This window comes from Festucalex cinctus, chromosome 12 (assembly GCF_051991245.1).
Source record: "Festucalex cinctus isolate MCC-2025b chromosome 12, RoL_Fcin_1.0, whole genome shotgun sequence".
Classification (NCBI taxonomy): Eukaryota; Metazoa; Chordata; class Actinopteri; order Syngnathiformes; family Syngnathidae; genus Festucalex; species Festucalex cinctus.
In genome coordinates this window covers 28,339,842-28,366,777 of record NC_135422.1, presented here as the reverse complement: position 1 = coordinate 28,366,777, position 26,936 = coordinate 28,339,842, and the positions used below count along the sequence as shown (strand labels likewise).

The 26,936-nt window shown below is 39.4% G+C and overlaps 1 protein-coding gene and 1 long non-coding RNA gene across 9 annotated transcripts in view; both read left to right on the top strand.

Moving 5' to 3' along the window:
- Positions 1–16,856, top strand: part of LOC144031240 (disheveled-associated activator of morphogenesis 1-like) — a 94,065-nt gene extending 77,209 nt beyond the window's left edge. For 6 of the 8 annotated variants that reach the window (XM_077538141.1, XM_077538140.1, XM_077538144.1 and 3 more), the window contains 4 exons: positions 540–600; positions 2,002–2,136; positions 14,371–14,541; positions 15,647–16,855. In XM_077538141.1, coding sequence (XP_077394267.1) covers positions 540–600; positions 2,002–2,136; positions 14,371–14,541; positions 15,647–15,853 — 574 coding nt within the window. In that variant the 3' untranslated portion in view covers positions 15,854–16,855. Of the gene's footprint in view, positions 1–539; positions 601–2,001; positions 2,137–14,370; positions 14,542–15,646 lie in introns of all 8 variants that reach the window. The other 2 variants (XM_077538148.1, XM_077538146.1) reach the window with 2 other exon arrangements.
- On the top strand, positions 7,355–13,628 carry LOC144032231 (uncharacterized). The gene is made up of 4 exons (XR_013287731.1): positions 7,355–12,775; positions 12,857–12,907; positions 12,976–13,009; positions 13,083–13,628. It is a non-coding gene; the product is annotated as an uncharacterized LOC144032231 (long non-coding RNA).
- Positions 16,857–26,936: the final 10,080 nt, after the last annotated feature.

The following is a 26,936-nucleotide window of genomic DNA, read 5'->3' as shown; positions in this document are numbered from 1 at the left end:
ATAATCGTGATTAGGCCTAGTATTTTTTCCATAATCGAGCAGCCCTACCACAGTGTGGCATGACAAGAGCTAGCAGGCTAGCTGTGCTGTGGTAGTGCACCCCAGGTAGCAAGCGCTAACCAGCCACCAAACATGCCAGAATGCTTTTCAAGTCAAGTCAAATCAAGTCAAGTTTATTTATATAGCCCTTAATCACACAAAAGTCTCAAAGGCTTCACATGCCCAATGTTGACAAATAGCAATGACATCCCCTGATCAAACCACAGAAGGGCAAGGAAAAACTCGGAAAAAAAAAAAAATTCTTTCGGTTCTATTTCTACTCCAATAGGCCTACATTTAAGCATTGCAGACTGTTCAGTTTTTGGGGTGGGCCTCCCGGTGGGGGGAAATCAAACTCCAACACTCATGTATATCCTCCCTCCAACCTGAAAAGAACGTTATTTTTCTTTACATACATGAAATATACTTTATTGATGATGACCCTCCCTTTCTTCTTCATCCCATTTTATTCCCCTCTGTTTCTTTTTGATTTCTTTCAGTATGACAGAATTGGAGAAAGACATTGGCAATCTGCGAACTGGCATCAAAAGTGTTGAAGCTGTAAGAAAACATTTTTTTGTCTCGCTTGCATCTGCAATGGTGTCCTTGCATTTGCTTGTTTATTTTTGGGTTCCGTAGTCTAACTAACACCAGCTGAAGCAACTGGACCTTTTATTTTCTGGAGCATTAATCATGCATCTGAAGATGCATTTCTCAGAGCGGAGAATAAGGGTGTATTCAGACCAGAAAAGTCTTTTAGTCTGCTTGGTTGGTCCGGACCAAAAGCGGACTTTATTTTTTTTAGTTTGGTGTGGTTCATATTCACACTGTGCTTTTTGCAAGTGGAGTATATTGCATAATCACGTCGACCCATGTGACGATCCGTGCTCCCATTGGAAACAATGACGAGGGCTGTTCGCGTATGAAACCCGGAAATAGCGGAAAACGTGAAATTCCGACGTGCTGCATTACTACGCTGCATATTTCTGGGGTTATTAGATGCAAGATATATGCGAGCGTCAAGGGCAGCTCATTCAATGGAGGTTCCGCCACGCTGTTTCTAATTTTGGAACGCGCTGTCGATTGCGTGTAGTAAACGGAGGAGCAGTTGCGCTCCGTTTACCCCACCCCCACCACAACATGCTGACAGCAGCATGACTAAACAGAATATGGATGATTATGAATGAATTTAGCACAATATTCACTACCGGGCATAATTTCCCCCCGCGATACTTGACTACGATGACTTGTTAAGCCCAAAAAGGCGCATATGTCCAACAGTTGGAGCGGATCAGCCGTGGTTTGTATTCAGACTGTAAAGCGAACCGTGCCGAGTGCGTTTGGAAGCGGACTGAGACCACCTCGAAAGGTCGGTCTCGGTCCGCTTGTTTAGTCCGCAGCAGGATTCGTTTGTGTGTGTTCAGACCTGCACAAAAGGTCCGTACCAGCGTGGGGAAACGAACTCTGCTCCCTTTAAGCGGACCAAACAGTGCAGGTCTGAATACACCCTAAATGATCACATATTGTCATGATGGAACTGGTTAGGACGTCCGCCTCACAGTTCAGAGGTCGCGGGTTCGATTCTGAGCTCAGGCCTTCCTGTGTGGACTTTGCATGTTCTCCCCGTACCTGCATGGGTTTTCTACGGTTACTCCAGTTTCCTAAGCACACAAATGCCTCCCATGACACAAACACTGATACAATGAGACCTATATTTTCAGTTTGTCAATGTTTATAGCCCCTTTCTCGCTCGCTCGCATACTCTCTCATTGTAGAAATAATCCCCATTTTTAATAAATTTACCTGTAATCTGATTACGTTCTTTTTTTTTTTCATGTACTGTAACGGAATACAGATACATTTTTTGTTTTTTTGTTTTTTGTATTCTGAATACGTAACGCCGGTACATGTATTCCGTTACACCCCGAGCCTGAAAGGATGTGTGTATATTTCCACTTGCAGGAACTACAATACCAACAAAGTCAAACCTCTCTCGGCCCAAATGATAAATTTGTTCCTGTGGTCCGGCAGTTCCTTACAGTGGCATCTTTCAGCTTGTCTGAAGTTGAGGAATCATATGTTGAGGCAAAAGATCTGGTAAGAAACCTACTTTTCCACTCATGTTCTTTTTATAACGTTGTTGATGTGTTATTTTACTACATACAGTAGGCTATTTGCTTTGCTCCATGTTTTGAATGACCTAGCAGTGTTTCTTAATTAGAAATATAAAATGTCCAGATTTTGATTTTGTTTTGTTTTTTCTTGAGGAAGACATGTCCACACACAGCATGTGCGTTGGGGCTAAAAACTTTGGCCTATATATATATATTTTTAAATAATGTTTTTATATTTAGGGCTGGGACTGTACTGTAATAATCAGGAGTTACTGGAAGGCACAAAAACATTTATTATCAGTATCGCACTGATTCTTTCTTGCTTATTATTAGTGTATAAAATGAAAATTCACTCAAGGTGAATCAAGTGTCTTGGGAGTTAAAATGTTCAAATACATCTCTAAAGTAAAACAAAATGTCATTTTCCTTTTAGCTAAATTATCATGTATTATGAAATAGTTTCTTGTGCTTGTGATCCAGGCCACTTTGAGGAGCACTTTGTTGCCTTTTGCTTTTCTGTCATTCACGAGGTCATTTTCGTGCGAGAAGCCTCATATGACTTTTTCAGCTTTTTCATCTGTTGGTAGCTCTGATTTTGGGGGGCAATCTAGCGGTGGCGCTTATCCTAATGGCAGCCACCGTGCTTTCGCGCAAAAGACACATTGGGTTTGTGCTCGAAGATAAACATATTTTTCGGTCCATTCGTCATGAAGTTGGCGAATGTGTCCATCATTATCTCACTTGCCATTTCGATGTCGGGTATAACAACTCTAACCTTGCTCTGCAAGATGAATTCTCACGGTATTTGTGAGTTCAAAAACTCCCGAGAATACATCTTGTACCGAGCACGTTGATTTCCACCGATGCGACATTGTGTTTGGGGCGGGACATGCAGCTGTGACGCCGGGGTAAACAAACAAACCCAGCATGGAGGAATGGACGCTGCACTTAAATCTTTTCTTGACGAATTACTTACTGTTTCCTTGTTGAATGGTGAACAGCAAGAGGCGCTTCATGCATTTTTAGCTGGTAAGATGTTTTTGCTTGTTTCCCTTCCCCTCTTCAACAAGAACAAAGAGGACATTTCCATCTGTAGCTCTAAGTATTGTACAGAATGTCCTGCCTTTCCTGAGCAAATCATCATGGAGCAGTCCCAGATTGATATGGAGAACCCCCTTGAGTGAATCACAATATCATTATGGCTATAGAAGGCTTTATAGCAACATATCACGCAATCCCATGCGGCTCGCCATTTTGGTGGGAACATCGATTAAACATGACACAAAAAGGAGAGAAGACACTCAGTTCAGGGCTCACGAGGAGAGAGGAGAGCAACTGACGACACAATAAGCGAAGTGCGCATCTCGAATTCAAGGTGCATTATGGGTAGGCGAAACTACCAAACGGTCAATGAAAATCAATTGGATCCGATGGAATCGCCCCTCATAGAAACGTTTCAACATGCATAGCATGTGGGTTACTGATATCGGGGAAGTTGACTTGCAAGCTTTAAAGTGTACAGTTAGGCAAAGATCGTCAGCCCTCTAATCTCCGCCATTCAAATTGATAGGGTAGTTGGTAGCCTCGTTTTTTTCTCTCGCGCAGGTGCAAACTTAATGCACACTTCGCTTATTCACTCCTGCACTCTCTAAAGATTCCTCTCCTCACCCCTCTCTATTTATTTGGTTTTGCCCTTCCACGCCCCTAGTTACATGGGTGTTCCAACTAGGGCTGTCACTAACGACTTTTTTAAAAATCGACTCGACTTCTCATATATTTGACGACTAATCGACTTTTTATTATTATTATTATTTTATTTATTTATTTATTTTTTTTAGTTTAGAGGCCGCAAATGTTGAACGTGTGCATAAATACCCATTATTCCTTATATTTCCTTTTTTTTTTTTTTTTTTTTTTTTTTAATCCATGTGCAGGTTATATTTTGATAAGCAGGTTTTTTTTTTTTTTTTTTTTTGGTTTTTTTTTAAACCAAGTGCAGGATATCTTATTTTTTATTTTATAATAATCTAAATCTTATTCAGCCCTATATTGCTTTTTAGGGAGTTTATAACATCAACTTCCTTTCCTGTGTTTTGAGGAAGCTCAATTTCATTCTCAAAGACCACCAATTTACTTCTAAATCTGTTTTACTTTAGCACATAAATGTCAGCCTTTCAGCCACTAGGTGGTGCTGTACACTAATATATTACCACTCAGAATGAGTTGTCTAGTGAAATTGCTTGGTCAGGCTCAGAGTCAAACGGCAAGTTCAAGTCAGCAATACAGTGCAGTGCGTTGCGTTCTAAATAGCAATATTATCACACGAATAAAAACTAAACTTACCTTGGTTTGCTTTCTTCAAGTGTTGCGTATGGATGTTTCCATGTTACATGCTGCAACATCGATGATGTGCTGCTGTGGTCGGCCATTGTTAGTTTGCATAATTTGCATTTAACTTTATTTGTCCCCTCAATATTTTCAAAATGGTCCCAAACTCTGGTCACCTTCTGTCCTTTTTGAGGGGAGTGACAGGAGTCTACTTTTTTTTTTTTTTTACTTTGTCCTCCATCACACGGACAGGAGTTCGCAACAGTATGCGGCGATGCGCGCGTAGGCATAAAAGGTCCGTGTGAAACATGGACCGTGGGGGCGCAAACATGGTTCGACTTTTTTTCCCAGCCCTAGTTCCAACCCTAAAAATGCAAATGCAAGGCATAGTTGGAACACAGTGTACTTGTTTGTCTGTGTTGTGCATGTTGAGTGGAACATTGTGGCGACGTAGAAATATACAGAGACCTTGGACAAGCAGGTAAGTGCGCGGTATGCCAACAAGTTACGCGATTTGGACCGTACAAGCTACGACAACGGAGACTGGAGTGCTGCCCTGAAGCACTAACCAACGTGACATAACTACTAACTATTACTAACTAATAACTGTTGATGTGATGGAAAACTCTAATCCTAAATCCTTAACCCACTCAAAAAGAACAGTTCCCCTCTCCTTGCTTTAACACTATGTCTATAAGAATTTTTAAACTACTAATTAGATCGACCTGAGCCATAATTTTGATGACTTGAGCTCTGGTCATGACATACCCATCTCCTACTCGAACCACTATGGAGAGGCACTGACCTCTATAATCAGCTAGCCATTTTGGTGCCCTAAGCATAAATGTTTTGTGGTGCCCCCCCAACACTCCGTCCGCACACCCCATCACCCCTCCCCTGGTAGAAATGAACAATATCTGAGTATTTGTCAGTTTTGCTTTATTAAACAAAATAACTTGTAAGTAGGGCTGGGTTTGAAATATCGATATATCGCTATCATATCGATACACCTTTTCATATCCCAATATCCATACATAAAACGATGTATCAATATATCGACCCCCCCATTTTTGTCAATTTATTTACACAGCCTGTGCTGTGGTTGTAATTTATTTAAATTATTATTTATTGTTTTTATAAGGCCATGTTAAATGAAACAGATTAATGTAACTGCAATGGATTCAATTCCTAATGCAAATATTCATATTCTTAATAATGCATTAAATTAGAGCAAGAAGTTTCTACTCTTTGCAGCATTGGTACTTTTGACTGTCTAAAATATGTGCTGCATGAATTTCTCAACTGAATCGAAAATCGTTGTGAATCATGAATTGAATCGGGCCCTTGTGAATCGAATTAAATCGATTCTGGAAATCTGAATCGATACCCAGCCCTACTTCTAAGTGTCAATATTGAAGTTTTAAAAATGTTCACAAAAATAAGTGATAAATAATAAGTCTTTATAAAACTAACAATGACACCAAATACTCAAATAAATAAAGCTAAATGAATTAAAATAAAACTCAATGCCACTACTATTAACAAATAAACATCTGGAAATAAACAAAGTGCAAGCAAGTTAGTAGAGGCCCTACAGAGGCACATGTCTACATTTCTGGGCTGCAAAATCGGCTATCAGGTCATCATATGACAGCTTTTGTGCAATTTCTGCATTTATGTTAGGGTATGAAATGCTCCTTGAACATATTGAAGCATTGATCCTGTATTCAGAAATACAAGACAATATTCAGGGATTCTACAATGAAATATGGTTTTGAACCAACCATGGTACAAACATTTTCTAAATTGATTAGGATTATGGTATTGTGCAGGCCTATATTTAAAACACAGGTACATGAAAATTTTAATAATCTACCTTTTTAGAGAAGGACTGATAGGGCACTATGTAAAAATTCTGGACATAATGTTAAAACTATGAATATGAAATGAGGAAATCTACGTAGCCTTAAGATGATTATTATTATTATTATTTTCAAATTACACTTTTACCAGTACATGCCGCTCTTGGCCGTTCCATATGAAACAATATTGTCTCGTCACATTCCATTTAACATACGGTATAATGAACGTGCTGGTCACAACCATTCCACTGCGGCGGTTTGGAGTGTTTTTGTTTTGTTTTTTGTTTTTTTGCTAACTGTGGTCATGTAAACGTAGCTGCTACAAAATAAACAAATTGTCATTGTCATACCTGCAAGTGACGCGCGAGCATCATCTCATTGTTTTTTCTTTTCCGCCCCCAATTATTGATGCCTTTTTGATGACATGTCCAGATATCCAAGAATAAACTTCTGCCAAATTTGCGATTGAAGCATAAAGTATACCCCACCCCCCTCCCCGTTTCCCTAGTAGTTTGTTTCGTTGGAGCAAAAGTGCACCCCGCAGCCCTTTCCCTAATAGGAACAAACTACTAGGGGACGGGGGGCACCAACGTAGACCAGCGATACCGCTCGTCGAGTAAATAATGCTACGTTATTTTTTTTATTTATTAACATGCTTTACAAGCTTTTATTTTAAATATTAGACACTGATATTATAATTACTAATATGATCATTTTTACGGGCTTGATTTGTTTTTTGGTGCCCCCTTAGGCAGTTGGTGCCCTACGCGCAGTGCGTGGTAAGCGTATGCGGAGCGCCGTGTCTGTCTATAATGACTGGCCTGTGCAGCCCGTTGAGGTCACAAGGCAGCCATGTTGTTACTCCCACCTCACGAGCAGATTACTGTGTATTCTTTAGGCACCGCATGAACAACGGAGGCTCTTCGTATCGGGACCCACGGGGTTGGGGGGTAGTGTGTGGGTGGGTGGGTGGATGGGGGGGCTTGGGGCGTGGTTAATATGCAGGGCAGTTCAATTAATCTAAATTTAATTATTACACTCCACAATTACAAAATTGGCATAATCGTAAAATAAATAAATAAATAAATAAATAAATAAAAGATTAACAAAAATATTAAATAAAAAATTCGTTTTTAGTTTAAATTGATATATTTGCACTTTTTTTCTTTTTTTTTTTTATTTTAAACAAGAACAAATTTTTAAGGATTGTGGTCCACAAACTACTTTACATGATCAAAAGCATAGTCCAATGTTTGTATAAATGCCAATAGGCCTACGATAGATGATAATTTCAAAATTCAAAACAGATAAAAAGATTTCTGAAGAAACACACTCCTCAATGTCAATTAGCATTTATTGACAGCGATGAAGGAGCCCTGCAGAGGCACAAACATATAATGGCTTATAAACTTACATAAAACAGGTGGACAATATTAAGAATCACCACCTAACTGATAATCATGCATTAAACATGTAGACTTACATGAATAACGTCAGCAGCTTAATGTAACATAAGATTGGCAGCACTGTAACAACGTGTCCTGTCGGCAGCATAACAAAATGGAGAACTGCTGCCGCGAGGCAGTACAACAAACTTAATACCCCAGTGACCCCTAGTGGCCGGAGGAAACCTCTACAATTTCCTTCGTTATCGTAACTATGGTAAATACCACGTCGAGTAGAAAACTGCACGTGAACGCCCCCTCATGTCGTATTTGCTACTGGACAACTGGGAATTTATTTTGATACCCAAGTTTCCGAGTTGAGAGAACTTTTCAAGTTTCAACATGGCGCAGAGCGCCGACGGATTTGTGAATGGCAAGAAATATTAACATTTATAAAGGCGTTGTCGTCCGCTAGCAGGTTGTTTTAGAATCTACACAATTGGAGCATACACAATTCAATGTCTTGTCCTTTAAAACTCATTATTTCACCTCTTGAGTTCATTTATCTATACAAACATTATTTATGCTCACTTAATTCTAACTAGTAGGGGTGTGAATTGCCTAGTACCTGACGATTTGATTCGTATCACGATTCACAGGTCACGATTCGATTCGATACCGATTAATCCCGATACGAATTTATAAGTCGATTGTTGCGATTTTTTTTCATTCAAATTTAGAAAATACTAATCAGTAGGGGTGTGAATTGCCTAGTACCTGACGATTCGATTCGTATCACGATTCACAGGTCACGATTCGATTCGATACCGATTAATCCCGATACGAATTTATAAGTCGATTGTTGCGATTTTTTTCCATTCAAATTTAGAAAATACTAATCAGTAAGCTTGTAGAGTGTAAGATTTATATGAAAATGTATTATTTATTCATCTGAAATTTCAGTCTTATAGAGGTTGTAATCTGTTTCATGTTTGAACAGCATTAAAATAAAATATTAAGGCTTAATGTTCCGTTCATATAACATTCTTCCATGCTCAAGGTGTGAATCCTAACCCGAAGTCAGACGCTTTGTTGAATATTTTTCCATTAAAAATGGAAGTTTAAAAATCGATTCACACAAAAAACAAAAAAAAACAAAAAAAACAAACAAAAAGGCAATGATGATAAGACGTTGAATCGGTAAGACTACTGAATGAACAATTCTGAGCTCTTAAAAAAAAAAATTAAAAAAATAAATAAAAATAAAAAATCGATTCAGCCGCCTATTGAATCGATTCGAGAATTGCGCGATGTAGTATCGCGATATATCGCCGAATCGATTTTTTTTAGCACCCCTACTAACTAGAGTCACGAAACAGGCAATAATGCACTTTCAAGAACTTTAGCAAACTAGCAATCATTCGTCCAACACAATTGCAGTATGTGGGCACATACAATGAGAAAAAAAGCCACATAATATATTTATATATCTGTTTGTCCACAGCTTGGTACTGGCGATTTGCGCAGTATACTGCTACACACGTCGGCATTTCCATACACAACGCGTAGTCCGAGAAAGGTTTCCTGGGAGGAGCAAGATGGCGGCCAAGTGACTTCAAGATTCTTGGCCTATCGGCCATCCTGTCATTTATATAGGTCAGTGCGGAGAGGGCTCTAAAAAGCGGTTACAACGGAACGGCTCGGCCTCGAAAAAGTCCCATGGAGACGCTAACATCCGGGGACAAAAAATGCCGCTTCGCAGCGGCTTCGGTGTGGAACCGGTCTGGTGGAAAAACGCCACCCCCGCCCACCCACTGGGTCAATTCAATCAATCAATAAATAAGGTTATTACACCGGAGATTGAATTAAATTACAGTACAATACAGTAAAGTGCCATATTTGTGAAGTGAAGTGCACGCTACACCCTCCTCCCCCCCAGTGAGGAGTTGTAGAGTACAATGGCACAGTGGACAAAAGAGTTCTTTAGTCTGTTGGTCCGGCACTTGGGGAGCGTCAGCCTTCTACTGAACAGGCTCCTCTGAATGCTGATGACAAACCTAACAGACTATTTCCCTCAATTTTTGCATAGGATGGGGGCTGTCGACTTCATGACAAAAAAAAAAAAAAAAAAAAGCTGTATTTGAAGGGCAAGCAAGCAAAATGTATTTAATCTTACCATATCCTGACTTTGGGTCTCTGGACTCGCAGCAGGCTAGATTGCCGGTCCGGGTGGAATCTGCGACCCCGTGAAATGGACTGACTCTCCGAATTCGGAGGCTAGGCTAGGCTAGGCGCCGGAGCCCCTTCGAAGGGTGATAGACGCTACTGTAGAGTCCTGGAAGGCGCCGCAGCTGGACGGGCCCAAAGCACGTCCAGAGTCGCCAGCCGCTGATGGCGGTGGGGCTGCCCGTCAGTGAAGTGTGCAACGCATCTCTATCCTTTCCGTCACACGAAATGCTCAATAAACTCATATTATTTAGTGGGACACATCGTCCAATTCTGATTGAGTCAGCACCACGTGATCGGGCCCGATTTCGATCACATGATCAGATCAGGATTATATAATATACAGTAAATCACAAAATGCTCATTTGTGGCCATTCAATACAAATATATAGTTCCTTACTCAACAATTGTGTAAGATTTTTGATTTTATTTTATTGTTATCACATTCACTCACAATCATTTTCACCTTTTGCTCCTGGATGTTGACTCATTTTGCAAGGCCCACAGAATATTGTGTTCGTTAATCATTTTATGGCAATGGTAATGGCAATGGACGGTGATATCATAGCCACATTGAATTCTCCTTTAAATTGGGAATTAGATACAAAAATATTCTCAAAACCCTTACGGTACATTACAGCCAATTGATGAGAACAGAATACGAAAGCATTTTTCCATGGCAACCTTTTTCTATTTTAATTAACACAGTCTTCTTTAAATAATACATTGATCAGTATCATATTTATTTCACTATTATTGCTGAAAGATAAGCGTGAGTGAATGTTTCACTCATTATTGACATTGGTTGCTTTGACTTGCTTTGTCCACTAGATGCCACTCTTTCACTGAATCACCAAAACTCCTAATCTATTTCGGCACACTTTCAAGTATGAAGGAAGGCCTTCATGCTTTACCCGCCCATCTCTTATAGAGCTCTTGCCCATAACTGCATGATGACCCAAAGCAGAAGCTCCATCTCGTTATTCTTCCAAATAAAACTTTCTATCCATGATTGTGTTGAAATAATGGCCATTGTTGCACCAACATTGCTGATTCATGCAACTTTTTTTTTCTTCAACATTAAAATGTTGACAGCTGATCTGGGACACATTTTTTTGTTTTGTTTTGTTTGTTTTTAACACCATCCATGTAAAGTTAATATCAATCCATAAAACGCTCGGTACAAAACACTTAGAAAGACAAGACTTTGCAAAAAAAAACATTTTTAAATTCAAAAGCTTTTTTTTGTGTGTTTAGTCATGTAGGGTGGTGAATCAACAGCCAATTAGGCGAAGACACGAGAAATTAATATTTTACATATATTTAGGTTGGATATAGTTTACATTTAAATGGCATTTTCAAAAGGTGGAAGGATTTTTATTTATTGTGCAATTAAAAAAAAAAATGATAACAGGATCACTGTTCACATGCTGAAGCAACGGTTACGTTTCGAAACATTTGGGGGCGTAGTGGAACACAAAATAGTCACATGACATTGTTCTTCTGATATAGATCTCGGAACAGCTTTTAAAGTTAAACACCGTTTCTGTTTGTTCCTTATTATGTTCATATGTTGTTCCTTCAGCCCAGAAATAAATCTGATGGTCATGTGACCAGTCTAGAGTTGCCAATCATTGCTTGTATCCCCATGAGCAATGCTCGGCCACTGGTCGGCGAACAGACTTGAAATTAGTGATAGACTGATATTGGTTTTTCAAGGCTAATACAGATACTGATTATTTGTAGTCAAGGAGACTAATAACCGATATTTCAAGCCGATATTCATTTGCAGTAAAAGAGAAAATATTAGCATAAGAAAACAACTTTTTCTTTTATTTTTTTAAACATTTAAAGAATTGATCGCTTTGTTTAAAAAAAATATCTAAGAAAAACTGCAGGGAGCTTCCACGATCATCAGTAGGGATGTCACGATAAGGGCAATATCGTAATATCGCAATTTTAAAACTGCCACAATATCGTCGTCGTCATGTTCACAATATTTAAAAAGAACACATGGTTAACTCTTTGACCGCCAAAAACGTTTAAAAACGTTCAGTATAATCCTAGGATAGGCCGCCATAGACGTCTATTGACGTCTACTATGTTTTTTTTATGGAAACGGGTGGAGGAAAGCCTTGGGCAGCTGTGCTCCAAGTATCAAGCCGATCGGGTTACTCTAATGAGTATTCCTGGCCACTAGATGGCTGTGATGAGTCTTTTGGACAAGATCGGGTAGGAGACAACAGTAGAAGAAGAGAGGCTGAGCTAGAGTGTTGAGGGGGAGAGAATGGCTAACTTGGCTAAGGGAGTCAAAAAGGCTACAGATGGCAATCAGCTCACGCTTGATCCTTATTTTCAAAGCTCAAAAGCATCGACCAATGCTCAAGAGCACAGTGATGACGGGGTTAAGTTATAGTTGAAGCGGTGATGCGGCCATTTCGACCACGTCCTAAGGCCCCACCGGCTAGCGATGCTAATAACGTCCTAAGGCCCCACCGGCTAGCGATGCTAACACCGGAAAAAAGTGGTGCACAACGGAACACGTCTGCACAGATGACGTTTCATCGGACGATGACGACTACTATGGGTCCGATGCAAGACAGTCTTGGACAGTCTTTCGTCCTCCGAAGAACGTGAAGGTAAGCGCTAACATGCTAAGAGATTGGTAGTAAGATTACTTTCCTAACTTTCCGGGCGATCTGCTAGCAGCGTGTGTAAATGTGCTGATATACACTAGAACATTACCTATACAAACGTGAATGTATATTTTATAGATCGTGCTCACAGCAACGTCCGACCGCTGGTTCTACCACAAAGAAAGGTAAAAAAAAACTTTTCAATACACCGCAACAATAAAAGAAAAGTCTTTTGATAGTATTGTAATTGTAGATGTTTCTTTCAGCTCCTACTCATAGGGCCCAAAGTGACCCTTCTCACAGTGAGCAGAACAAAGGTAAAAAGAAAAGATTCTCCACAGCACTAATAAAATATTTGATGGTAAACGTCTTCTATAATTTACAGAATGTGCATCAACCAATACATCCAAGAAAAAAAGGTAAACATGCACACACGCACATTGCATCACACTGCTCTAAAATAATATATGATATTGAAATGTATATTTGCAGATCCCAAAGATCCTGGCTGGCATGAAGTTGATGTAGTTGGCTGGCAGCCAACCATCTTCCCCTTTGCTGCAAAACCAGGACCAAGGGATGCTGCAGCAAAGCTGAATTGCCACCTGCCAGCTGACATCCTGGAGCTCTTCATCACGGACGAACTTCTCCAGCACATCGTTCATCATACCAACCTCTTCGCAAATCAGTCCATGCAGAAGCAGACTGACAAAAACTGTGATGCAAATCCTGCTGCATCCCCCTTGCACGCATGGGATTGCTCCACAATATACCACACAAAAAGAAAAATTGTGTCGTTGAAACATCCACACAATTGTAAATAGTAACACGTACACACACACCACACATGCGCAGTTGCGCACGTGTAAATAGTTTGCAAAGAGTTTTCCAAATTGTTTGTTCGGATTGCTACTGTTGAATGTAAATAAACTGTTATTTTGCAATGAAAAAACACTTTTTTTTTTTTTTATTGTTGGGGTAGTGTTTTATAGAAGTTTAGGTGTTTGTAGAATCACTCATGCAAAAAAAAAAAGTGCCAAATACACTAGAGTGCATGAAATAACATTGTTTCACAAAAAGCTTGATTTCTTCGTATTTTGGAAGAAAATAGAGGATTTGGGTGAAACGAAGCTGTTTTCTATTGTTGATTACTGAAGATCTGAATAAGGTAGAAACAAACTTTTTTTTTTTAGATGAAAGATGACTTCAATCTTTCATTTGGTAGTATCCGCGTTTCCATAGTCCTAACACAACATTTTCTGTGGCCAATTAATCTGCCATGCATGTCTTTGGAATGTGGGAGGAGAACGGAGTACCCGGAGAAGACCCACGCGGGCACGGGGAGAACATGCAAACTCCACCCAGGAAGGCCGGAGCCTGGACTCGAACTGGAGTCCTCAGAACTGGGAGGCGGACGTGCCTTATTTTTTTTTAATTTATCAAAATAAAAAGTGTTGGGAGTTTCCAGTATCTGCATCACTTTTATAAAGGGGAAATTTAAATAAATCCATAAATGAAAGTTTACCTGGATCTCACTGAGCAACAAATGCATGCAAATGTAGCTATTTGGGGTTTTTGTCAGGGTTTGTAAAAGGTTTCAAAAGATCTTCTCAGACAGTGAAAAATTGTCTTTGCGACAAGCAAAAACTGTCTGTAAACATTTTACAAATCCTGATAAAATCCCTAAATTAGGTACGTTTTCAATCATTAATCGTAACAATGTAGACTTATATTACACTGTTTGTTTTACTCACATCTCGTTTGCATTTCATGGTTCAAGCTTGCCAAAGCACTGCAACATTTTGGAGAAGACTCGTCCAAGCTTCAGCCTGATGAATTCTTTGGCATCTTCGACACGTTCCTCTCGTCGTTCGCAGAAGCCAAACAGGTCAACGAGGACATGGCCAGACGCAAAGAGGAGGAAGAAAAACGGGCACTCCTGGAGGCCAAGGTTGGAGAACATTTTTACTCCACTGCGAGAGCTACCTAATCTACAAAAGGCTTGAATACATTAGATTATGCCATACACTATACATTAGGGATGTAAGGATAAGGGCAATATCGTGATATATTGTGATATTAACTCTTTTACTGCCACATCAAAAAACAACCCCCAATGCCAGCGGATTTCGAGCATTTTGACTCATTTTTGAAGCAAACAGAATATTGTGTTCTTTTGCTACATATACAACATGGGCACCACATGAAAGATCGCATTCCATTCTTTCATACGAAAAAAAAGTATGTTCCTACCTTATTCCGTTCTTTAGTAATCACCTTTTCAAAATAGGTAATTTGAGTGACAGTAAACGAAAATTGAAAAGAAAAGATAATTTTTTTTCCACAACAGTGACTTTGATACTAATAATTTTTGTTTAGTGACGCTCTGTCAAATTAGGTTTAATGTTACAAAGGCTTTGATCATTCACTTCAGCCTTGAAGACGTTCTATTTCATCAGATTGCGTCATGTTTCATTGTAATTCGCAGCTCTAGTTAGAGCCCGAGCAGCTACTGCTGCGAGGTTTAATAACTTCAGTTGAGTTGAGTAATTCCATACACCGGCAGCCCATTGAAAAGAGATACAATGCTGCCATCTGTTGGCCATAGTTAGTGGGTGTTTTTGAGTTCACAACTCATTGACCCGGCTGCGCTGCACTTGGACGTTGCACTGACCACTGATATATTAAAAAAAAAAACTAAATAAATAAAAGTAGTTGACGTTACTTAACGTTTATGGCGGCATACATCGTGATTTACTAAACATTATCAAACGTTTTTGGCAGTCAAGAGAGTTGAAACTTAAAACCACAGTATCGTCGTCGTCATGTTCACAATAAAGGAACACATCTGTTAAAAAAGTCAGGTTGATTTCCATTTGTGTAGTTCTAGCACCCTCTAGTGGCCAGTTTATTAGTGCAATTATACATACAGTGGTCATAAATGACACATTTAACCACTTTCACAGATTGCAATGGTTAAATTGTGGACAAATATTACACATGTATATTCTGCTAAAATTCAATATGTCATTATTTTTCCTGCTTCTTTTCTCTAGATGAAGAGAGACAGGGAGCTGAAGGCAAAGAAAGCACTAATAAAGGCGGAAGGAGATGAAGGGGGGGAATTTGATGACTTGGTTTCAGCGCTTCGCTCCGGTGAGGTTTTTGACAAGGACCTTTCCAAAATGATTCGCAAAAAACATCGGCGGCAAGAGACTGTCAACAACAACCGGGAGAGACCAGCATCAAAACTCAACCACTGACATGTCACTGAGGAATACAACTCAGTGGGACAGTGAAGGTTTTGCTTTATATTATTACAGTATTAGAGACGATGTTGCATTGACAGGATAGCTACACTGAACAAAAAACAGTTGTTTTTGCTCCCACTTTTCATGAGTTGGGGTCAAGTAAAATACAGCATACACAAATGGCCATTTCCTCAGATATTGTTAACAAATCTGCGTTAGGCTATGTTCACACTGCAGGCAAATGCGACCCAAATCGGGTTTTTTTTTTCCCCAAATGCAGCCTCTATCTGATTTTTTAAATGTTTAATTATTATTAGGGCCCGAGCAGCGACCGCTGCGAGGTCCCTATTGTTCCTGAAGGAATTCTTATTATTATTAGGGCCCGAGCAGCGACCGCTGCGAGGTCCCTATTGTTCCTGAAGGAATTCTTATTAGGGCCCGAGCAGCGGCGGCGGCGGTGCCGCTGCGAGGCCCTATTGTTTTTGTAGGAATTCTTATTATTATTATTATTATTATTAGGGCCCGAGCAGCGGCGGCGGCGGTGCCGCTGCGAGGCCCTATTGTTTTTGTAGGAATTCTTATTATTAGGGCCCGAGCAGCGGCGGCGGCGGTGCCGCTGCGAGGCCCTATTGTTTTTGTGGGAATTCTTCTTATTATTATTCTTATTATTATTCTTCTCCGCAAACAATCGCATTTTTGAGACACTAAACGTGACCGAAAACTCACCAAACTTTACACGCACATCAGGCCTGGCGAAAAATTTGATATTTTAAAGTCGCCATACATGATAACAGAAAAATGGCTCCATAGCGCCCCCTACATAGGTTAAACGGATCCCTGTCCTGCTACGATTGTCCGACGGCTATGAAAATTGTGTGGCACCTGTAGCACATCCCAATGAACAAAAACCTCTTTGAAGTGTGTACCCTAAAATAGACAGAAAGTGAGGTATGAGTATTTAAATGTCCAATTTTGGCCCAGTTTTGCATATTTACAGGGGTCATACTTTTGCCCGCTTCTCCTACACGGTTAACCCGATTGACTTCAAACTTGGGATGTACCATCTCAACACCTGGGACAACATCATTGTGAAAAATGAAAAGTTTTTGATATACTATATGACAGCGGCGGCGCATCAAATTTAGAGTTTAAAAATTCTTACTTCACGAGGCATTGCCGGTTGTACGTTTAATCTAGAGCTACGAAAATTGGTACACATATGTAACAGACTATGACCTACAAAAAACTCTTTTTGAACCATATGCTAAACCTAACAGGAAGTCCACCATTTTGATTTATTTTGGAACGTGTTGCCATTTTTTTGGCCATTTCATTGGGGTCTTATTTTAACGAACTCCTCCTACAGTGTTTATCCGATCATCTTCAAACTTGGTGTGATTCATCTTAAGATGTTGAAGATGAAAAGTTATTGAAAGCTTTGTATTTCGTCGCACGCTGTTGTCATGGCATGCACTGTTTGCAAAGGAAAAAAAGTATCCTTAAAGAAGCATTGCCAGTTGTACGAAGCAGCTAGAGCTACGAAAATTTGTAGACATATGTAACAGCCCAAGATGTACAAAAAAGTCTCTTGGTGCCCTGTGCTAAACCCAACAGGAAGTCCCCCAGGGGCCGGGCATCACATTTTGAGCTAAAAAAAACTCCTCTTTAACAAAGCATACCCGGCTGTACGTTTCACCTAGAGTTACCAAAATTTGTAGAGGTATATAACAGCCCTCGAGGTACAAAAAACTCTTTTTGAACCATATGCTAAACCTAACAGGACGTCCGCCATTTTGATTTACTTTGGAATGTGTTGCCATTTTTTTTTGGCCATTTCATAGGAGTCATATTTTAACAAACTGCTCCTACAGAGTTTATCCGATCATCTTCAAACTTGGTGTGATTCATCTTAAGATGTTGAAAATGAAAAGTTATTGAAAGTTTTTTATTTCGTCACACGCTGTTATCGTGGCATGCACTTTTTGCAAAGGAAAAAAATCCTTCTTAATGAAGCATTCCCAGTTGTACGAAGCAGCTAGAGCGACGAAAAATTGTAGACATATGTAACAGCCCAGGATGTACAAAAATGTCTCTTGGTGCCATGTGCTAAACGCAACAGGAAGTCCCCCAGGGGCCGGGCATCACATTTTGAGCTAAAAAATTCCTCTTTAACGAAGCATTCCCGGTTGTACGTTTCACCTAGCGCTATGATAATTTGCAGGCATACATAAGAGCCCACGATGTACAAAAAAGTCTCTTGGAACCATGTGCTAAACCAAACAGGAAGTCTGCCATTTTGATTTATGATGGGATTTGTTGCCATTTTTTGTGGCCTTTTTCAGGGGTCATATTTTAACGAACCCCTCCTACAAAATTTATCCGACTGTCTTCAAACTTGGTGTGTTTCATCTTAAGATGTTTAAGATGCAAAGTAATCGAAAGTTTTTTATTTTGTAACACGCTGTTGCCATAGCAATGCATTGTTTGTCAAGTGCTGCTTTTTTTTTTTATACACATGAAAACTCATGAAACTTTGCAAACACATCAGACTCGTCATGAACATGAATTTTCAGAGATTTATTGTGCAATTTGCAATAAATAGCGCCCTCTAGACATTTTTATGAAGCCTTTCCGATTGTATGATTATGCTAGACCTACAAAAAAGTATTATGTAGCCATTTGCCAAACCAAAGAGGAAGTCCGCTATTTTGATTTTATTTTGGGAATTATACATCATTTTTGGCCTTTTTCATTAAACTTTGCACAGACAAGGCATGGAAAAAACTAACATTTTAAATGGTCCTTGTTCCATGTAACAGTTGTCAAGTGCTGCTTTTTTTTTTTTTTTTTATATACATGAAAACTCATGAAACTTTGCAAACACATCAGACTTGTCATGAACATGAATTTTTAGAGATTTATTGTGCAATTTGCAATAAATAGCGCCCTCTAGACATTTTTATGAAGCATTTCCGATTGTATGATTATGCTAGACCTACAAAAAAGTATTATGTAGCCATTTGCCAAACCAAAGAGGAAGTCCGCTATTTTGATTTTATTTTGGGAATTATACATCATTTTTGGCCTTTCTCATTAAACTTTGCACAGACAAGCCATGGAAAAAACTAACATTTTAAATGGTCCTTGTTCCATGTAACAGTACCCCAACGTGCCAGTACCCTGACGTGCAAGTAACCCAACGTTGTGCTCAATAGCGCCCTCTATGCATTTTTATGGAGCATTTCCAATTGTATGATTCAAGCGATACACAACTAAAGATGACTTGACCAAGATTTATGAAAACTGGGAGGCATACCTATTAGCTTAAGACCTACAAAAGGTATTCTGTAGCCGTATGCTAAACCTAAAAGGAAGTCCACCATTTTGAATTTATTTTGGGAATTGCACACCATATTTTGCGTTTTGATTATACTTTGCACACACAAGGCTTGTCAAAAACATTTTAGATGGTCTTGTCCTATTTGACAGTACCCCAACGTGCCAGTACCCCGACGTGCAAGTACCCCAACGTGGCCCGGGTTGCGAGGGCCCTTTATAGCTGCTCGCAGCTCTAGTTATTATTATTATTATTCTTATTAGGGCCCGAGCAGCGGCGGCGGCGGTGCCGCTGCGAGGCCCTATTGTTTTTGTAGGAATTCTTATTATTATTATTATTATTATTATTCTTATTATTATTATTCTCCGCAAACGATCACATTTTTGAGACACTAAACGTGACCGAAAACTCACCAAACTTTACACGCACATCGGGCCTGGCGAAAAATTTGATATTTTAAAGTCGCCATACATGATAACAGAAAAATGGCTCCTTAGCGCCCCCTACATAGGTTAAACGGATCCCTGTCCCGCTACGATTGTCCGACGGCTATGAAAATTGTGTGGCACCTGTAGCACATCCCAATGAACAAAAACCTCTTTGAAGTGTGTACCCTAAAATAGACAGAAAGTGAGGTATGAGTATTTAAATGTCCAATTTTTGCCAATTTTTGCACATTTACAGGGGTCATACTTTTGCCCGCTTCTCCTACACGGTTAACCCGATTGACTTCAAACTTGGGATGGACCATCTCAACACCTGGGACAACATCATTGTGAAAAATGAAAAGTTTTTGATATACTATATGACGGCGGCGGCGCATCAAATTTAGAGTTTAAAAATTCTTACTTCACGAGGCATTGCCGGTTGTACGTTTAATCTAGAGCTACGAAAATTGGTACACATATGTAACAGACTATGACCTACAAAAAACTCTTTTTGAACCATATGCTAAACCTAACAGGAAGTCCACCATTTTGATTTATTTTGGAACGTGTTGCCATTTTTTTGGCCATTTCATTGGGGTCTTATTTTAACGAACTCCTCCTACAGTGTTTATCCGATCATCTTCAAACTTGGTGTGATTCATCTTAAGATGTTGAAGATGAAAAGTTATTGAAAGCTTTGTATTTCGTCGGACGCTGTTGTCATGGCATGCACAGTTTTTAAAGGAAAAAAAATATCCTTAAAGAAGCATTGCCAGTTGTACGAAGCAGCTAGAGCTACGAAAATTTGTAGACATATGTAACAGCCCAAGATGTACAAAAAAGTCTCTTGGTGGCCTGTGCTAAACCCAACAGGAAGTCCCCCAGGGGCCGGGCATCACATTTTGAGCTAAAAAACTCCTCTTTAATAAAGCATACCCGGCTGTACGTTTCACATAGAGTTACCAACATTTGTAGAGGTATATAACAGCCCTCGAGGTACAAAAAACTCTTTTTGAACCATATGCTAAACCTAACAGGACGTCCGCCATTTTGATTTACTTTGGAACGTGTTGCCATTTTTTTTGGCCATTTCATAGGGATCATATTTTAACAAACTCCTCCTACAGAGTTTATCCGATCATCTTCAAACTTGGTGTGATTCATCTTAAGATGTTGAAAATGAAAAGTTATTGAAAGTTTTTTATTTCGTCACACGCTGTTGTCGTGGCATGCACTTTTTGCAAAGGAAAAAAATCCTTCTTAATGAAGCATTCCCAGTTGTACGAAGCAGCTAGAGCGACGAAAAATTGTAGACATATGTAACAGCCCAGGATGTACAAAAAAGTCTCTTGGTGCCATGTGCTAAACCCAACAGGAAGTCCCCCAGGGGCCGGGCATCACATTTTGAGCTAAAAAACTCCTCTTTAACGAAGCATTCCCGGTTGTACGTTTCACCTAGCGCTATGATAATTTGCAGGCATACATAAGAGCCCATGATGTACAAAAAAGTCTCTTGGAACCATGTGCTAAACCAAACAGGAAGTCTGCCATTTTGATTTATGATGGGATTTGTTGCCATTTTTTGTGGCCTTTTTCAGGGGTCATATTTTAACGAACCCCTCCTACAAAATTTATCCGACTGTCTTCAAACTTGGTGTGTTTCATCTTAAGACGTTTAAGATGCAAAGTAATCGAAAGTTTTTTATTTTGTCACACGCTGTTGACATAGCAATGCATCGAATTGCACACCATATTTTGCGTTTTGATTAAACAGACAAAGCATTCCCGGTTGTACGTTTCACCTAAAGCTATGATAATTTGCAGGCAAACATAAGAGCTCAGGATGTACAAAAAAAGTCTCTTGGAGCCATATGCTAAACCAATCAGGAAGTCCACCATTTTGATTTACGTTGGGATTTGTAGCCATTTTTTGTGGCCTTTTTTAGGGGTCATATTTTAACGAACTCCTCCTACAAAATTTATCCGACTGTCTTTAAACTTGGTGTGCTTCATCTTAAGATGTTTAAGATGCAAAGTTATCGAAAGTTATTTATTTTGTCGCACGCCGTTGTCATGGCGATGCATTGTTTGCCAAGTAAAATGCTGCTTTTTTGTTTTGGTCTAAACATGTGCAAAAACTCATGAAACTTTACACACACATCAGGCTTGTCATCAGCATGAATATTTTAGAGATTTATTATTCAATTTGCAATAAATGGTTCAATAGCGCCCTCTAGACATTTTTATGAAGCTTTTGCAAATGTTTTGTGTTTTATGATTCAGCTAGATTTGTAAAAATTGGGATACCTATCAGCCTAAGACTTACAAAAAGGTTTCTAAAGCCATATGCTGAATCAAAAAGGAAGTCTGCCATTTTGATTTACTTTGGTATTTGTAGCCATTTTTTGGGGCCTTTTATAGGGGTCATATTTTCAACAGAACTTATCAGATCGTCTTCATTCTTTGGCGTGTTTCATCTTAAGATATTTAAGATGAAAAGTTATTGAATTTTTTTATTTTGTCACACTCCTTTGCTGTAGCCATGCATTGTTTGTGAAGAAAAATGCTTTTTTGAGAGTCTAAATATGGGTGAAAACTCACAAAACTTTGCACACACACCAGACCTGTCTGGAACATGAATATTTTATTTAGAGATTTGTTGTGCAATTTGTAATAAATGGCTCAATAGCGCCCTCTAGACATTTTTATGAAGTCTTTCCGATTATATGATTCAGCTAGATGTGTGAATATTGGCAGGCATGCCGAATATATCCAAAAAGTATTCTATATAGCCATGTGCCAATCCATTTTGATTTTATTTTGTTAATTGTGCATCGTTTTTGGCCTTTCCATGAAACTTTAAAAACACAAAGCATGGCAAAAACGTTTACAATTTAGATGGTTTCCTATTTGACAGTACCCCAACATGCCAGTACCCCGACGTGCAAATACCCCAACGTGGCCCGGGTTGCGAGGGCCCTTTATAGCTGCTCGCAGCTCTAGTTATTATTATTATTCTCCGCAAACGATCACATTTTTGAGACACTAAACGTGACCGAAAACTCACCAAACTTTACACGCACATCAGGCCTGGTGAAAAATTTGATATTTTAAAGTCGCCATACATGATAACAGAAAAATGGCTCCTTAGCGCCCCCTACATAGGTTAAACGGATCCCTGTCCCGCTACGATTGTCCGACGGCTATGAAAATTGTGTGGCACCTGTAGCACATCCCAATGAACAAAAATCTCTTTGAAGTGTGTACCCTAAAATAGACAGAAAGTGAGGTATGAGTATTTAAATGTCCAATTTTTGCCAATTTTTGCACATTTACAGGGGTCATACTTTTGCCCGCTTCTCCTACACGGTTAACCCGATTGACTTCAAACTTGGGATGTACCATCTCAACACCTGGGACAACATCATGGTAAAAAATCAAAAATTTTTGACCTACTATATGACGGGGGTGAGGCATCAAATTTAGAGTTTCAAAACTCTTACTTCACGAGGCATTGCCGGTTGTACGTTTAATCTAGAGCTACGAAAATTGGTACACATATGTAACAGACTATGACCTACAAAAAACTCTTTTTGAACCATATGCTAAACCTAACAGGAAGTCCACCATTTTGATTTATTTTGGAACGTGTTGCCATTTTTTTGGCCATTTCATTGGGGCCTTATTTTAACGAACTCCTCCTACAGTGTTTATCCGATCATCTTCAAACTTGGTGTGATTCATCTTAAGATGTTGAAGATGAAAAGTTATTGAAAGCTTTGTATTTCGTCGCACGCTGTTGTCATGGCATGCACTGTTTGCAAAGGAAAAAAAATATCCTTAAAAAAGCATTGCCAGTTGTACGAAGCAGCTAGAGCTACGAAAATTTGTAGACATATGTAACAGCCCAAGATTTACAAAAAAGTCTCTTGGTGCCCTGTGCTAAACCCAACAGGAAGTCCCCCAGGGGCCGGGCATCACATTTTGAGCTAAAAAAAACTCCTCTTTAACAAAGCATACCCGGCTGTACGTTTCACCTAGAGTTACCAAAATTTGTAGAGGTATATAACAGCCCTCGAGGTACAAAAAACTCTTTTTGAACCATATGCTAAACCTAACAGGACGTCCGCCATTTTGATTTACTTTGGAATGTGTTGCCATTTTTTGGGCCATTTCATAGGGGTCATATTTTAACGAACTCCTCCTACAGAGTTTATCCGATCATCTTCAAACTTGGTGTGACTCATCTTAAGATGTTGAGGATGAAAAGTTATTGAAAGCTCTTTATTTCGTCGCACGCTGTTGTCGTGGCATGCACTTTTTGCAAAGGGAAAAAATCCTTCTTAATGAAGCATTCCCAGGTGTACGAAGTAGCTAGAGCTACAAAAATTTGTAGACATATGTAACAGCCCACAATGTACAAAAAAGTCTCTTGGTGCCATGTGCTAAACCCAACAGGAAGTCCCCCAGGGGCCGGGCATCACATTTTGAGCTAGAAAACTCCTCTTTAACGAAGCATTCCCGGTTGTACGTTTCACCTAGCGCTATGATCATTTGCAGGCATACATAAGAGCCCACGATGTACAAAAAAGTCTATTGGAACCATGTGCTAAACCAAACAGGAAGTCTGCCATTTTGATTTACGATGGGATTTGTTGCCATTTTTTGTGGCCTTTTTCAGGGGTCATATTTTAACGAACTCCTCGTACAAAGTTCATCCGACCGTCTTCAAACTTGGTGTGTTTCATCTTAAGATGTTTAAGATGCAAAGTTATCGAAAGTTTTTTATTTTGTCGCACGCTGCTGCTATAGCGATGCATTGTTTGCCAAGTAAAGTGCTGCTTTGTTTTTTTATCTATACATTTTTTTATCTATACATGTGTGAAAACTCATGAAACTTTGCAAACACATCAGACTTGTCATGAACATGAATTTTTAGAGATTTATTGTGCAATTTGCAATAAATAGCGCCCTCTAGACATTTTTATGAAGTATTTCCGATTGTATGATTCTGCTAGATTTGTGAAAATTAGGACAGACCCCTATCAGCCTAATACCTACAAAAAAGTATTATGTAGCCATTTGCCAAACCAAAGAGGAAGTCCGCTATTTTGATTTTATTTTGGGAATTAGACATCATTTTTGGCCTCTTTCATTAAACTTTGCACAGACAAGGCATGGAAAAAACTAACATTTTAAATGGTCCTTGTTACATGTAACAGTACCCCAACGTGCCAGTACCCTGACGTGCAAGTAACCCAACGTTGTGCTCAATAGCGCCCTCTATGCATTTTTATGGAGCATTTCCAATTGTATGATTCAAGCGATACACAACTAAAGATGACTTGACCTAGATTTGTGAAAACTGGGAGGCATACCTATTAGCTTAAGACCTACAAAAAGTATTCTGTAGCCGTATGCTAAACCTAAAAGGAAGTCCGCCATTTTGAATTTATTTTGGGAATTGCACACCATCTTTGGCCTTTTGCACTTACAAAGCTTGTCAAAAACATTTTAGATGGTCCTTGTCCGATTTGACAGTACCCCAACGTGCCAGTACCCCGACGTGCAAGTACCCCAACGTGGCCCAGGTTGCGAGGGCCCTTTATAGCTGCTCGCAGCTCTAGTTAGGGCCCGAGCAGCGACCGCTGCGAGGTCCCTATTGTTTTTCAAGGAATTCTTATTCTTCTTCTTTTTATTTGTTATTATTCTTTTCCGCAAACAATCACATTTTTGAGACACTAAACGTGAACGAAAACTCACCAAACTTTACACACACGTCAGGCCTGGCGAAAAATTTGATATTTTAAAGTCGCCATAGGTGATAACAGAAAAATGGCTCCATAGCGCCACCTACATAGGTTAAACAGATCCCTGGCCCGCTACGATTGTCCGACGGCTATGAAAATTGTGTGGCACCTGTAGCACATCCAGATGAACAAAAACCTCTTTGATGTGTGTACCCTAAAATAGACAGGAAGTGAGATATGAGTATTTAAATGTCCAATTTTGGCCAATTTTTGCACATTTACAGGGGTCATACTTTTGCCTGCTTCTCCTACACGGTTAATCCAATTGACTTCAAACTTGGGATGTACCATCTCAAGACCTGGGACAACACCATGGTAAAAAATCTAAAGTTTTCGAAATACTATATGACGGCGGTGGGGCATCAAATTTAGAGTTTCAAAACTCTTACTAAACGTAGTATTGCCGGTTGTATGTTTAACCTAGAGCTACGAAAATTGGTACACATATGTAACAGACTATGACCTACAAAAAAGTCTGTTGGTGCCATATGCTAAACCCAACAGGAAGTCCGCCAGAGGCGGGGCATCAAATTTGGAGTTTCAAAATTCTTACTTAATGAAGCATTCCCGGCTGTATGTTTCACCTAGAGTTACCAAAATTTAAAGACATATGTAACAGCCCTCAAGGTACAAAAAACTCTTTTTGAACCATATGCTAAACCTAACAGAAAGTCCACCATTTTGATTTACTTTGGAACGTGTTCCCATTTTTTTGGCCATTTCATAGGGGTCCTATTTTAACGAACTCCTCTTACAGAGTTTATCCGATCATCTTCAAACTTGGTGTGATTCATCTTAAGATGTTGAAGATGAAAAGTTATTGAAAGCTTTTTATTTCGCTGCACGCTGTTGTCGTGGCATGCACTTGTTTGCAAAGGAAAAAAATTCTTCTTAATGAAGAATTCTCAGTTGTACGAAGCAGCTAGAGCTACGAAAATTTGTAGACATATGTAACAGCCCACAATGTACAAAAAAGTCTCTTGCTGCTTTGTGCTAAACCCAACAGGAAGTCCCGCAAGGGCCGGGCATCACTTTTTGAGCTAAAAAACTCCTCTTTAACGAAGCATTCCCGGTTGTACCTTTCACCTAGCGCTATGATAATTTGGAGGCATACATAAGAGCCCACGATGTACAAAAAAGTCTTTTAGAACCATATGCTAAGCCAAACAGGAAGTCCGGCATTTTGATTTACTTTGCTATTTGTAGCCATTTTTTGGGGGCCTTTTATAGGCCTCATATTTTCTACAAAACTTATCAGATTGTCTTCATTCTTTGGCATGTTTCATCTGAAGTATTGCCGGTTATACGTTTAATCTAGAGCTACGAAAATTGGTACACATATGTAACAGACTATGATCTACAAAAAAGCCTGTTGGTGCCATATGCTAAACCTAACAGGAAGTCCGCCAGAGGCAGGGCATCAAATTTTGCATTTCAAAATTTTTACTTAATGAAGCATTTCCGGCTGTACGTTTCACCTAGAGTGACCAAAATTTGAAGACATATGAACAGCCCTCGAG